Here is a 14521-nt window from a genome sequence, read left to right as displayed (position 1 = left end):
AAGCCTGGTCCCACCAGCCCCTCTCTTCCTCAGGCTCCCTGATGCTCCTCAACCTTTCTCCTCCCTCCTGTCTCACTGCCACCAGGCTGAGCACATCGTGCCCCGTGGCCAGGACATGAGTCCGGCCCTGGTCCCGTGGCACCTTGTGGGGCATCTCTGAGGATCTGGGGCCTGCTGTGGAACCAGGAGCAGCCCAGGGTGCGCTCAGGCCCCGGGGGCTGCAGAGCCCTCTGCCCCGCAGGGCTGGGAAGCCACAGGCACATCCCTGGGATGCCTGGCTGGCATTGGTGGTCTCAGGGGCTGTCTAAAATCCTTCCAGCCGGCCCGGACGGCCCCTCAGGAGCAGGGCTGAGCCATGCCCGAGTGCCAGCCCTGATGGCAGGGCCCAGCAGAGCTGTGCCTTCATCTGGGCACTGGCAGATTCCAAGCTCATCTGCCCGCTTCCTCCTGCGCTCCCTTTCTCGAGGGGCAGCAGCAGGGGCTGGCCCACAGGGTTTCCTCTCCCCGGGGGCGGGCAGCCCCTTGCCCACCCGTCCCTCTCGGGCCCCCTCTGCAGAGCTGCTTTCCAGCCGGGCACCCCCGGCGTGTCCCGGAGCCCGGCGCTGATCCTGCCCAGGCCCGGCGGGGCCCTGCGGCCGGGCCGGGCCATCCCGGGCAGGAGCAGCCCCCGAGGGGGGGACACACAGGCACAGGGGGACACGGGGAACCCACGCCGGGCACGGGGCCCTCCTGTCCCCACTCCCGCAGAGCCGCGCCCTGTCCCCGCGGAGGAAGGACATGAGCCCACAGCACTGTCTCGGCTGTGCCGGGGAAAGGGCGCTGTCGTTGCCTTGGGAACGAGCCAAGGTGGCCCAACGCAGTTTCGGAGCTCTCTGGCCGCCTAAAGTAACAAGTCAGGGCAGCCCAACCCAGGTTTTGGGCCCTGTGGCCGCCTAAAGTAACAAGTTGTAAAGCTTTCCTCATGAATATGTATGTCCTTGGCCAGTTCATCTACCATCTTCAGCCATGGTTGGCATTTATTTCGAGCTCTCCCCCTGCAGCTGGCACTGTAGTCCAGCTCTGTGATAAAGTGCTGCCTGCTTCCTAATGCTCTAGTGCTGTTAAGGAGCACTAGAAATTTCCTGAATAAATTCAGGAAATTTATTCCTAAATTTCCATGACAGCTACACCTCCACTGTCCTCCATCCTGGAGCAGGGTCATGACTAGGGCCGCTGCAGGGCCCTTCCCTGCCCAGAGCTGGCTGTACACGAGCACACAACAATCCCACGCTGTTCCCTGCACGCTGCATGTCAGTCTAAACAGTGCAGCATTTTCTTAATTTTCCTGAAATTCAACAGGAATCGGTTTTCATGTTTGGAACAGATTGCTGAGTCATCTCCCCCTTTATTTCCTGGCCCAGCTCATTAGGTACATTCCCTGTCAAACACCAGAGGAAAAAATAGTAACGAACACAAATGTACTGTTTGGATTTTATCTGTGGTTTTGTGGGGGTTCCTGTGTCCTGCCCGGGCCAACTCACACTGACAGTTCAGTGGCACAGCAAAGCCAGGCTTATTCCCTCCTCCACAATGCAAGAAGAAACCAAGAGCTGAGTGTGTGTTGCCTTGTAACAGAACTAGAGTCTGACATGGCAGAGGAGGAACTGGCTCAGCTGTAATTCAAGTCTTAAACTGAATAAAAGAAAAATGAAGAGGGCTCTTCTTTCCTGGAAGATCTTTGGGCATGTTTCACTGACTACAGGGGCTCCAAGAGAGCTGGAGAGGGACTTTGGACAAGGGCCTTGAGTGACAGGACAAAGGGGCAAAAGCTTCCCACTGCCAGAGGGCAGGACTGGATGGGATATTGGGAAGAAATTCTTCCCTGTGAGGATGGTGAGGCACTGGCAGAGGTGGCCCAGAGAAAAGTGTGGCTGCTCCATCTCTGCAAGTGTTCAAGGCCAGGTTGGACTGGGCTTGGAGCAACGTGGGCTAGTGGAAGGTGTCCCTGTCCCTGTCCATTGCAGGGGGGTGGAATGAGATGAGCATTAAGGTCCCTTCCAGCCCAAACCTTTCCATGGCTCTATGACCTCATGACTCTATGACCTCATGTCTCCATGGCTCTGTGACCCACTGTGTCCTGGGGGTGGGGTGGGGCCGTTGCCTGGCAACGGGAGCTGTGATGAAGAGGGGCACGTGCAGCGCAGGCCCCAGTCCTTCGAGGGCCGAGGAAGGAGGAAGGAGCCTTCTGGCGACTGACCCGCTTCCTCATCGCTTTGGCTGATCCGTTTGATCAGGCTATTTGTTCTATCATTTTATCAACCCTTTTGCTCCTCCCTTTTTACCACCCCTATTGGTCTCCCCTTTTATCATTCCTATAGGTCAACCCTTTTAGAATCCCTCTAGGTCATCCCTTTTAGAATCCCAATAGGTCATCCCTTTTAGAATCCCTATAGCTCATCCCTGTTATCATCCCTATAGGTTATATATTTTATCATCCCTATAAATAATCCCTTTTTAGAATCCCTATAGCTCATCCCTGTTATCATCCCTATAGGTTATATATTTTATCATCCCTATAAATAATCCCTTTTAGAATCCCTATAGCTCATCCCTCTTATCATCCCTATAGGTTATATATTTTATCATCCCTATAAGTAATCCCTTTTAGAATCCCTATAGCTCATCCCTGTTATCATGCCTATAGGATATATATTTTATCATCCCTATAAATAATCCCATTTAGAATCCCTATAGCTCATCCCTGTTATCATCCCTATAGGTTATATATTTTATCATCCCTATAAATAATCCCTTTTAGAATCCCTATAGCTCATCCCTGTTATCATCCCTATAGGTTATATATTTTATCATCCCTATAAATAATCCCTTTTAGAATCCATATAGTTCATCCCTGTTATCATCCCTATAGGTTATATATTTTATCATCCCTATAAGTAATCCCTTCTGGCGACTGACCCGCTTCCTCATCGCTTTGGCTGATCCGTTTGATCAGGCTATTTGTTCTATCATTTTATCAACCCTTTTGCTCCTCCCTTTTTACCACCCCTATTGGTCTCCCCTTTTATCATTCCTATAGGTCAACCCTTTTAGAATCCCTCTAGGTCATACCTTTTAACATCCCAATAAGTCATCCCTTTTAGAATCCCAATAGGTCATCCCTTTTAGAATCCCTATAGCTCATCCCTGTTATCATCCCTATAGGATATATATTTTATCATCCCTATAAATAATCCCTTTTAGAATCGATATAGCTCATCCCTGTTATCATCTCTATAGGTTATATATTTTATCATCCCTATAAATAATCCCTTTTAGAATCCCTATAGTTCATCCCTGTTATCATCCCTATAGGTTATATAGTTTATCATCCCTATAAGTAATCCCTTTTAGAATCCCTATGGCTCATCCCTGTTATCATCCCTATAGGTTATATATTTTATCATCCCTATAAGTAATCCCTTTTAGAATCCCTATAGCTCATCCCTGTTATCATGCCTATAGGATATATATTTTATCATCCCTATAAATAATCCCTTTTAGAATCCCTATAGCTCATCCCTGTTATCATCCCTATAGGTTATATATTTTATCATCCCTATAAATAATCCCTTTTAGAATCCCTATAGCTCATCCCTGTTATCATCCCTATAGGTTATATATTTTATCATCCCTATAAATAATCCCTTTTAGAATCCCTATAGCTCATCCCTGTTATCATCCCTATAGGTTATATATTTTATCATCCCTATAAGTAATCCCTTTTAGAATCCCTATAGCTCATCCCTGTTATCATCCCTATAGGATATATATTTTATCATCCCTATAAGTAATCCCTTTTAGAATCCCTATAGCTCATCCCTGTTATCATCCCTATAGGTTATATATTTTATCATCCCTATAAATAATCCCATTTAGAATCCCTATAGCTCATCCCTGTTATCATCCCTATAGGTTATATATTTTATCATCCCTATAAATAATCCCTTTTAGAATCCCTATAGCTCATCCCTGTTATCATCCCTATAGGTTATATATTTTATCATCCCTATAAATAATCCCTTTTAGAATCCCTATAGTTCATCCCTGTTATCATCCCTATAGGTTATATATTTTATCAGCCCTATAAGTAATCCCTTTTAGAATCCCTATAGCTCATCCCTGTTATCATCCCTATAGGTTATATATTTTATCATCCCTATAAGTAATCCCTTCTGGCGACTGACCCGCTTCCTCATCGCTTTGGCTGATCCGTTTGATCAGGCTATTTGTTCTATCATTTTATCAACCCTTTTGCTCCTCCCTTTTTACCACCCCTATTGGTCTCCCCTTTTATCATTCCTATAGGTCAACCCTTTTAGAATCCCTCTAGGTCATACCTTTTAACATCCCAATAAGTCATCCCTTTTAGAATCCCAATAGGTCATCCCTTTTAGAATCCCTATAGGTCATCCCTGTTATCATCCCTATAGGATATATATTTTATCATCCCTATAAATAATCCCTTTTAGAATCGATATAGCTCATCCCTGTTATCATCTCTATAGGTTATATATTTTATCATCCCTATAAATAATCCCTTTTAGAATCCCTATAGTTCATCCCTGTTATCATCCCTATAGGTTATATAGTTTATCATCCCTATAAGTAATCCCTTTTAGAATCCCTATGGCTCATCCCTGTTATCATCCCTATAGGCTATATATTTTATCATCCCTATAAGTAATCCCTTTTAGAATCCCTATAGCTCATCCCTGTTATCATCCCTATAGGTTATATATTTTATCATTCCTATAAGTCATCCTGGTTACAATCCCTATAGGTCATATGTTTTAAAATCCCTGTAGGTAATCCCTTTTATCCTCCCTATAGGACATACAGGTTAAAATCACTATTGGCAGTGCTGCCCCAGCTGGGGGCTGCCCCTGGGAAGTGGGGAGCTCACCCTTGCCCCTCGTCCCCAGGCCCTTCCACCTCACAGGAGCAACGACCAGCCAAGACCCGCAAGACCAAGAGCTCCTGGGCACCACAGCTCACGCAGATAAAGATCATGCCGGCCCGTGAGACAACACCTTCCCCAAGCAGAGAGAGAGGAGCGAACAACCGGTACTCCGACATAGACATCGAAGAAGAGAGAAGAATAGCTTTTGAGGAGTTGGTTAATTTAATAAAGAAATAATAAAAACGCAGACAAAGCCTGGTCCCACCAGCCCCTCTCTTCCTCAGGCTCCCTGATGCTCCTCAACCTTTCTCCTCCCTCCTGTCTCTCTGCCACCAGACTGAGCACATCGTGCCCCGTGGCCAGGACTTGAGGCCGGCCCTGGTCCCGTGGCACCTTGTGGGGCATCTCTGAGGATCTGGGGCCTGCTGTGGAACCAGGAGCAGCCCAGGGTGCGCTCAGGCCCCGGGGGCTGCAGAGCCCTCTGCCCCGGAGGGCTGGGAAGCCACAGGCACATCCCTGGGATGCCTGGCTGGCATTGGTGGTCTCAGGGGCTGTCTAAAATCCTTCCAGCCAGCCCGGACGGCCCCTCAGGAGCAGGGCTGAGCCATGCCCGAGTGCCAGCCCTGATGGCAGGGCCCAGCAGAGCTGTGCCTTCATCTGGGCACTGGCAGATTCCAAGCTCATCTGCCCGCTTCCTCCTGCGCTCCCTTTCTCGAGGGGCAGCAGCAGGGGCTGGCCCACAGGGTTTCCTCTCCCCGGGGGCGGGCAGCCCCTTGCCCACCCGTCCCTCTCGGGCCCCCTCTGCAGAGCTGCTTTCCAGCCGGGCACCCCCGGCGTGTCCCGGAGCCCGGCGCTGATCCTGCCCAGGCCCGGCGGGGCCCTGCGGCCGGGCCGGGCCATCCCGGGCAGGAGCAGCCCCCGAGGGGGGGACACACAGGCACAGGGGGACACGGGGAACCCACGCCGGGCACGGGGCCCTCCTGTCCCCACTCCCGCAGAGCCGCGCCCTGTCCCCGCGGAGGAAGGACATGAGCCCACAGCACTGTCTCGGCTGTGCCGGGGAAAGGGCGCTGTCGTTGCCTTGGGAACGAGCCAAGGTGGCCCAACCCAGGTTTTGGGCCCTGTGGCCGCCTAAAGTAACAAGTTGTAAAGCTTTCCTCATGAATATGTATAGCCCTGGCCAGTTCATCTACCATCTTCAGCCATGGCTGGCATTTATTTGGAGCTCTCCCCCTGCAGCTGGCACTGTGGTCCAGCTCTGTGATAAAGTGCTGCCTGCTTCCTAATGTTCTAGTGTTGTTAAGGAGCTTTATTCCTGAATTTCAGTGACAGCTACACCTCCACTGCCCTCTATCCTGGAGCAGGGTCATGACTAGGGCCGGTGCAGGGCCCTTCCCTGCCCAGAGCTGGCTGTACACGAGCACACAACAATCCCACGCTGTTCCCTGCACGCTGCATGTCAGTCTAAACAGTGCAGCTTTGACTGGGGGAGAGCTATAACCCCCCTTGAGCAAGACCCACAGGGACCACCCTGCATGCAAGTCACAGGGTGACACAAAATTGCCGTTTATTGAACATGGACATCGGCTTATAAAGGCCGAGCAGAAACCCTTCTAGAAGAAAGGGTGGAGACTGGGAGGAGTATCCAAGGAGTGGCCAATCAGGGTAACAAGGGGCAAAACTTGTTGAAACATGAACAAATGAGAAACTATCTCGAGGCAGTACTGCTGCAGCAGGGTTGGACGAACAAGGAAAGGGTTTACATAGAACCAATAGAAGAAAGGGTAACAGGGATACAGAGAAGGGAATCACACATTCTCATAATAAAACATATTATGTCAACAAGAGAACAATTGTATAACTAAGTAAAACACTGGAAACAAACATTCTCAGGGTTATGATGATCATATCTTGAGCATGACAGCGTAGGTGCACTCTGAGATGATGTCTTCCTCTTCCTCTGATCTCTCCCCATTAAGTTTCTTCCACCATTTGTAGGACTCCATTGGCGCACCTCCAACACAGCTTTTTCTTAATTTTCCTGAAATTCAACTGGAATAAGTTTTCATGTTTGGAACGGATTGCTGAGTCATCTCCCCCTTTATTTCCTCGCCCAGCTCATTAGGTACATTCCCTGTCAAAAACCGGAGGAAAAAACAGTAACGAACATAAATGTACTTTTTGGATTTTATCTGTGGTTTTGTGGGGCTTCCTGTGTCCTGCCCGGGCCAACTCACACTGACAGTTCAGTGGCACAGCAAAGCCAGGCTTATTCCCTGCTCCACAATGCAAGAAGAAACCAAGAGCTGAGTGTGAGTTGCCTTGTGACAGAACCAGAGTCTGACATGGCAGAGGAGGAACTGGCTCAGCTGTAATTCAAGTCTTAAACTGAATAAAAGAAAAATGAAGAGGGCTCTTCTTTCCTGGAAGATCTTTGGGCATGTTTCACTGACTACAGGGGCTCCAAGAGAGCTGGAGAGGGACTTTGGACAAGGGCCTTGAGTGACAGGACAAAGGGGCAAAAGCTTCCCACTGCCAGAGGGCAGGACTGGATGGGATATTGGGAAGAAATTCTTCCCTTTGAGGGTGGTGAGGAACTGACACAGGTGGCCCAGAGAAAAGTGTGGCTGCCCCATCCCTGCAAGTGTTCAAGGCCAGGTTGGACTGGGCTTGGAGCAACCTGGGCTAGTGGAAGGTGTCCCTGTCCCTTGCAGGGGGGTGGAATGAGATGAGCATTAAGGTCCCTTCCAGCCCAAACCTTTCCATGGCTCTATGACCTCATGACTCTATGACCTCATGTCTCCATGGCTCTGTGACCCACTGTGTCCTGGGGGTGGGGTGGGGCTGTTGCCTGGCAACGGGATCTGTGATGAAGAGGGGCACGTGCAGCGCAGGCCCCAGTCCTTCGAGGGCCGAGGAAGGAGGAAGGAGCCTTCTGGCAACTGACCCGCTTCCTCATCGCTTTGGCTGATCCGTTTGATCAGGCTACTTGCTTTATCATTATATCAACCCCTTTGCTTATCCCTGTTACCACCCCTATTGGTCTCCCCTTTTATCATTCCTATAGGTCACCCCTTTTAGAATCCCTATAAGGCATCCCTTTTAACATCCCAATAAGTCATCCCTTTTATAATCCCAATAAGTCATCCCTTTTAGAATCCCTATAGGTCAACCCTTTTAGAATCCCTATAAGGCATCCCTTTTAGAACCCCTATAAGGCATCCCTTCTAGAATCCTTATAAGGCATCCCTGTTATCATCCCTATAGGTTAGACTAACTTATCATCCCTATAAGTCATCCCTTTTGGAATTCCTATAGGTCATCACTTTTATCATCCCTATAAGTCACATAGTTTAAAATCCCTCTAGGTCTTCCCTTTTAGCATCCCCATAGGTCATCCCTGTTATCATCCCTATAGGGCATCCTGCTTATCATCCCTATAGGTCATCCCGGTTATCATCCCTATAGGGCATCACCCTTATCATCCCGATAGGTCATATATTTTAAAATCCCTATTGGTCAGCCCATTTGCCATCGCTTTTGTGCATTCCTGGCAGATCCTGTCTGGCAAGGAAGGCTTATATTTTTGCAGACATGGCGACTCCCTTGGACACTCTCAGCCTCTCCCAGCTGCTGGATCTCGCCATCGGGATGCCCCAGAATGGAGCCGTCCACTTTGCGGCCATGAGGAAACTGCTGCAGGCCGTGCTGGGGCACCTGGACGTGCAGTACCTGACAGCCCAGGAGCCGTGGACGGGCGAGCTGAGTGGCCCCTCACTGGCTGAGTTGGCCATGGGCATGAAGGACATGAAGCAGGAGATGGAATCCTGCAGGAAACTCATATCTGAGGTAGTGGCTCTTCCCAGAGCCCCTGGTGCTCCCCCACCAGTCAGTCCCTCCCCACTTCCTCAGCAGTGCTTGACTCTGCCCTCGCTGCCCAGGCAGCGCTTGGGCCGCTGGCAGCGCTTCCTGGCCCTTGGGATGGGCTTCAGTGCTCTGGCACAGAGCCTGGCTCGGGCAGGCGGCACTGGGGCTCTCCCTGCTGACCCTGCCTGTGGCATGGGCTCCCCAGGGCCCAACTGGGGGTCTCGGGGCACTTGCTGCCCTGGGGCTCACCCCTGAGAACCCTTTTTCCTAGACTGTGTCTCAGGAGATTGGTGCGTTAAAGGCCGAACATTCCCGCGTGTCAGAGGACATCAGGAAGATCCAGGAGGCACAGGTCTTGTGCAGACCACAGGGGGGGTGAAGGTCGTGTTCCCCAGGGACACTCCCCAGGGGCTCATCTCTGACACCCCTTTCTCCTAGGCTATGGCTGACTCCAAGCATCTGCAGGACATTGACAAGTTAAAGGCTGCACAGTCCCGCATGGCAGAGGACATGAAGAAGGTCCAGGAGGAGCGTGACCAGGTGAACTGCTGCCATCAGACACTTGTGGCTCTGAGGCAGCAGCCAGTGGCCTCGGCTGTGCCGGCTGCAGGCTCAGCAGCCCTGGCCCTGCTGGATGCATGGAGAGTGCTGCCCGCAGTGCCCTGCCAGCCTGGCTGAGCCTGACCTGCACTGTCCCCTGTGCTGGGCACACCACGGCAGGGGGAAGGTCCTGCAGGTCCCCAGGGACCCTCCCCTGGGACTCACCCCCACCACCCCTCTCTCCTAGGCCATGGCTGAGTGCCAGGATCTCCGTGAGGAGATTGACAGGATGAAGGTGACACAGACACACATGGAAGATGACATTCGGAGGATGAAGGAGGCGCTTGCATTGGTGAGCTGCTGGCTGGTGTCACCCTTGGGCTCTTGTGGGGTACTTGAGTGTGGCTCTGTGAGCTGGGGATTTGGGCTCAGGCTGGGGACCAGGTGTGGAGCCCTTGGCCTGGCCTGACTCTGCCACCACTGCCCTTCCCAGATGAAGAAGATGGAGGACGACATCAGAAAGCTGAGGGAGGATGTGGCCAAGTGGAAAGAAGAGATCAGCAAGCAGATCACTCAGCAAATGGAGTAAGAGAATGGGAGAGGGTTTAGTAGCCTAGAGGGGCTGCTAGGAAGCCCAGGGGGCCTGGGAGCATCCTGGGTTGGGGGTAAGGGACATTGCCCGAGCAGCGCTGGGGAGGCTAAGCCAGCCCCTTCCCCCATCTCGCTGGCCAGGTCTGTGCTGCAGGAGACAAAGAGTGAGCTGAAGAAAATGGAGGAGCAGCAGGAGATGAAGAATTCCATGCTGGAGCAGCTGGTGACTGAGACAGCCAACCAGCTAAATGCTCAGGTGAGGTGCTGGGGGAGCTCAGTGGAGGGGTCCTGAGAGGGTTCCAGCCACATCCCCCATCTGGCTGGGGCCATCGAGCCCCACAGCACCCAGCTCTGTTCATTGCAAGCAGTCAGCAGCGTGGAAGGAAATTAAAGCCTTGGTGTAAATGTCCTGTTGACAGTGAGGGCTCCTGGCCACAGGCTGAGTAACACGGATCTGTCTCTGTGGGGAAAACAGACTCCCTTTGCTCAGCACCACTCCTGTTCTTCCTCCCTGGAGCAGGACCAGCAGCTGCTGCAGCACATGGAAGACTCATTCAGCAAGATTCAAAAGGAATACAAGAAACTCAGCTACATCTCAGAGAGTATCCAGACAGACTGTCAGATGAAGCAGAAAGCTATTGAGGTGGGTGGGTAAAAGTCCTATGGGGTCAGAGCATCCCCCAGGCAGACTCCAGGTAGGAGACCACAAGGAATCTGTCCCCCTGCCAAGCTGCTCACACCCTGTGGAGCTTCCAAGTGCCTTTCCTGGGGGTTTATCAGTAGGGGGGCCAGGGGGTGCCAGGCTGGCCAGGAGGCAGCTCCAACCCTACTGCGGTTTCATGGGATGCTTTCTGTGTTGAAAGATGCTGTTCCAGTCCTTGGAGAAGCTGAAGAAGGAAAAAGTAGATGAGCAGAACATGTTGACAGCAATGGACATGGTAGAGTCTCGAGGGCCCTCTGTGCCAGCCCAGGGCTTCCTGGGCAGGGTGACAAATGCCCCTTGTCCCTTGGGGGCTGTTTGGCAAAAGTGACCTGGGAGAGGGAGGATTTCCAGACCAAGTGCAGGTCCCTTGCCTCTCCACTGGTGGGACAATCCCATGGGGGTGATGGGGTGACTGGGGCCACCCTGCCCTGAAAGGGGCACGATGGCACGAAGGGAGTGCTTCTCCCTCTGCCCCTGACAATCTCTGGCCCTGCCTGTCATTCCTCAACCCTTTCCCCTCTTCACTCCTGCCTTTCCCCTCTGTTAGAAAGCGGACAAAGATGCCTTGGGCAGCAAAGTCGATTGCACTCAGTTTGAGGCGAGCATGGAGCAAATGGATGGGAGGATGCAGGAGATTCAGGGCCAGATGTCAGGACAGAAGCAGCACTGCAACGAGCTGCAGCAGAAGCTCAAGGACATGATGGAAAACAAGGTGAGCAGTGCCTCGTCCCTGCCGTGAGAAACTGGCACACTTGGCAGGCTGAGGATTTTCCCTGGAGCTGGCCATGACCCATGCTGGGGCAGCTGGCTGAGGGTGTGCATCTGTCCACAGCTGGATCGTAGGGAGCTGAAGCATTTCCGAAATCGGTTAGAGGAGATCTGGAAGGGGAAGATGGAGGAACTTGAGAACAGGATCTTGGGTGACAGCGCCGCTGGGCTGAGGAAGTGAGTGGGATGGGGATGGCAATGGCTTTGGGGACAGCGATGGTGCTGTTCCCTCCAGCTGTCCCAGACAGTGCCCACGTGGTACCCTGGCACTGCACCAATTCAGCCACCAAACAAACCGTGGCGATGCTGATGAAGCAGCTGCACCTTCTCCTTCCACCAGCAGCAGGTTCTGCACAGGAAAGGAGGAATGAGGAGGGGGCAGCTGTGGGACAGAGCCCTCCCAAAGCAAAGTGGGCTGTGGCTGCAAAGGTTTCCAGAAGCAAGGCTGGGAGATGGGCACTCCTTCCCCTGGCAGGGGTGTGACACGCAGAGCCCCAGGGCTGGGTGGTGCCCTGCCCTCCTGGCCAGGCACAGGGGGGTCATTAGTGCTGCTGAAGGGCTGCAAGCAGTGCAAGGGCTGCTTGGGATGGCAGCGTGGGCCCTGTGCCCTTCAGCTGGCACCGTCCAGTGGGTTGGGGAATGGGGAGAAACCAGGCCCCACAGCCACGGTTGGCCCTGCAGACGCCGTGACTCCCTGCAGTGCCGTGCCCAGCACCTTGCTGCTGCCAGCGAGCCGCTGCCTGCGGGTGGGCAGGGCTGTGTCCCCCCAGGAGCTCAGCCAGCCCTTTTGTCTCCCCCTCCTTAGGCAGCTGCCAGTCCCTTTCACGTGCCTGTCCTGTGACCGCCTGATCAAAACGCAGGTTCCTGGCCCGTGAGTATCCCCTCTGCTTTGGGGGGGCTGTGTGAGTGGGATGGGGCTCAATGGCTGCCAGGGGTGACCTGCTGTGCCAGGCACAGGGGTGAGGGTGTCTGCTTGGGAGGGTCTGACTCTGTTGAGCCCTGTCCTCAAAGCTGCCCATCTGGAGGGAGTGAGAGGCCTTGTCCCACAGGGCTGCCAGCAACGGAAACTGTGAGGTACAAGGCTGTGGGTTTTCATAGAATCATAGAATCATAGAATCGATTGGGTTGGAAAAGACCTCCGAGATCATCTAGTCCAACCCTTGGTCCAAATCCAGTCCATTTACTAGATCATGTGGTTGTTGTGGGGTTGTTTGGGGTATTACCCCCAGCAGGCGTGAGTTTTTTGTCCCCTGTCATCCACCTGTGGCTTCTGCCCTCCACAGGAAACCCGAGACACTCCCGTACTTGAAGCCAATGCCCCCCAGCAAGGACCCACAGCACAGCCAAAGGTAGGGAGTTGGGTGCCTCGTGTGAAAGGAGTTCCATGCACTGCCCTGTGCTGGGCACTGAGCATCCCTGTGCCCCATCCCACAGGAGACCAGTGGTCAGTGGCAGGGTCCCCCGAGTGCCCCAGATCGGTGGGGACCCTGAGAGATTCAGCCACGCGGTGCAGCGCATCCAGCCTTGCCCCCGCCTCAGTGCACAACTGCAGCGCCTCATGACACTCCCCAACAAGGTAGAGAAGGCACAGACACAGCAGGTGTGACTGAGGCTGGGAGGGTGAGGCTGAGTATGCAGGGGGAATCTGTGCCTTCAGGTGCTCCAGGGAGAGCTGGGCTGGGAGGGTTGCTGGGGGAGGCTGAATTGAGCCCCAGCTGCTCTCTCCTTCCCAGCCTATTGTGATCAAGCTGCTGGGCAGCGATGGCAGCATCTCCCAGGTAAAGAAGGACCAGCCTCCTGTGATGGACAGAGCACAGGATGAGCCAGGTATGGCCCTGTTGGGGCACGGGACAGGGAAGGGAAAGAGGACTGTTTGTCTGCTGGGAGCAAGCAAAGCTTTGTGTGCAGAACTGGGCAGGCTGCCATGGGGGTCTCGGGTCTGGAGTTGGATGGAAGAGGCAGAAGCAGGATGGAGCAGGAGGACTGGCAGATGGGGTGACTGGGGTTGGAGGTGGAGCAAGGTGGGGGGATGGCCCTGGCCAGTGTGGGACAACAGCTTGTGTGCTGGTGGGTGGGGACCAGCACCCCCAGCCCTGGGGTCTCTGGACAGGCAGGTGTCCCTGCTGCCTGCCACGTCCTGGGCTGGCAGCGCTGCCCCAGCCAGGGGCTGCCCCTGGGAAGTGGGAAGCTCACCCCTGCCCCTCGTCCCCAGGCCCTTCCACCTCACAGGACCACCGACCAGCCACGACCCACAGCCACGTCTCCCGAGCACCGGCGCTCGTCCAGACACTCCGGCCCCGCCAGACGTCGTCAGCCCCCAAACAGCTGGACAGGACTGGGTGCCCAGTGCTTGACAAGGGACGTCTTCTCAGCAGACACAGGAATTTGTGAAAGCTGCCCTCAAAAAGATGACTTTTTGGTTTTATTAGGTTAATAAAAAACCCATAAAAACGCAGACAAAGCCTGGTCCCACCAGCCTCTCTCTTCCTCAGGCTCCCTGTTGCTCCTCAACCTTTCTCCTCCCTCCTGTCTCTCTGCCACCAGGCTGAACACAGGAGCAGTTCCAAAGGCAGGGGGACACACAGGCACAGGGGGGACATGGGGAAGCCACGCCGAGCATGGGTCTCCCCTGTCAGCACTCCTGCAGAGCTGCACCGTGTCCCAGCGGAGGAAGACCATAAACCCAGACCATTGTCTCTGCTGTGGGGGTGAAGCACCATCTGTGCAGGGATGCTCGTCACACTGTGGTGGGAATAAAATGTAGCTGAAAGTGCTGCAAATTACATGGAAGTGACAGGTAATTAAACACTCAGAATCCAGAGAGAAGTCCAGAAGATTCAGTCGCGTTGAGGATGAATATGCTTATCCACGGCTAGTAAACACATTTATCATGAGCAAAGAGAGCAAAGCCAGGCTTATTCCGCACTCCACAATGCAAGAGGAAACCCAGACATGAGTGTGAGTTGCCTTGTAAAAGAAGAAAAGTCTGACACAGCAGAGGAGGAACTGCCTTAACTGTAACTTAGCTGTAATCCAAGAAAGAAAACCCTGACCCTCTGTCTCTCGTGCAGTTGCTGTGCCACTCTGGGCACTAGGTTGGTAGCAAGAGCTTT

The 14521-nt window shown here is 53.2% G+C and overlaps 1 protein-coding gene across 1 annotated transcript; it reads left to right on the top strand.

Annotated features, from left to right (window-relative positions):
* Nucleotides 1–8266: 8266 nt before the first annotated feature.
* Nucleotides 8267–13867, top strand: LOC135425421 (glutamine-rich protein 2-like). Its single transcript, XM_064677690.1, has 15 exons — nt 8267–8788; nt 9078–9158; nt 9245–9346; nt 9594–9698; nt 9840–9931; nt 10079–10193; nt 10458–10580; nt 10801–10875; nt 11188–11352; nt 11473–11585; nt 12214–12279; nt 12692–12757; nt 12843–12984; nt 13142–13235; nt 13621–13867. Exons 1-15 carry the CDS (start codon nt 8534–8536, stop codon nt 13797–13799), a joined length of 1773 nt encoding a protein of 590 aa, XP_064533760.1. The 5' UTR covers nt 8267–8533; the 3' UTR covers nt 13800–13867.
* The last annotated feature ends 654 nt before the right edge of the window (nt 13868–14521 follow it).

The sequence above is a fragment of the Pseudopipra pipra genome, chromosome 21 (genome assembly GCF_036250125.1).
Source record: "Pseudopipra pipra isolate bDixPip1 chromosome 21, bDixPip1.hap1, whole genome shotgun sequence".
NCBI lineage: Eukaryota > Metazoa > Chordata > Aves > Passeriformes > Pipridae > Pseudopipra > Pseudopipra pipra.
This window is presented reverse-complemented; position numbering and strand designations above follow the sequence as displayed.

Bases quoted from the DNA above. Each gene is read 5' to 3' on its own strand.
- LOC135425421 (XM_064677690.1), top strand. From the start codon at position 8,534: ATGGCGACTCCCTTGGACACTCTCAGCCTCTCCCAGCTGCTGGATCTC. The intron at 9,347-9,593 runs GTGAACTGCTGC...CCTCTCTCCTAG, and splicing joins TCCAGGAGGAGCGTGACCAG to GCCATGGCTGAGTGCCAGGA. The intron at 10,581-10,800 runs GTGGGTGGGTAA...CTGTGTTGAAAG, and splicing joins TGAAGCAGAAAGCTATTGAG to ATGCTGTTCCAGTCCTTGGA.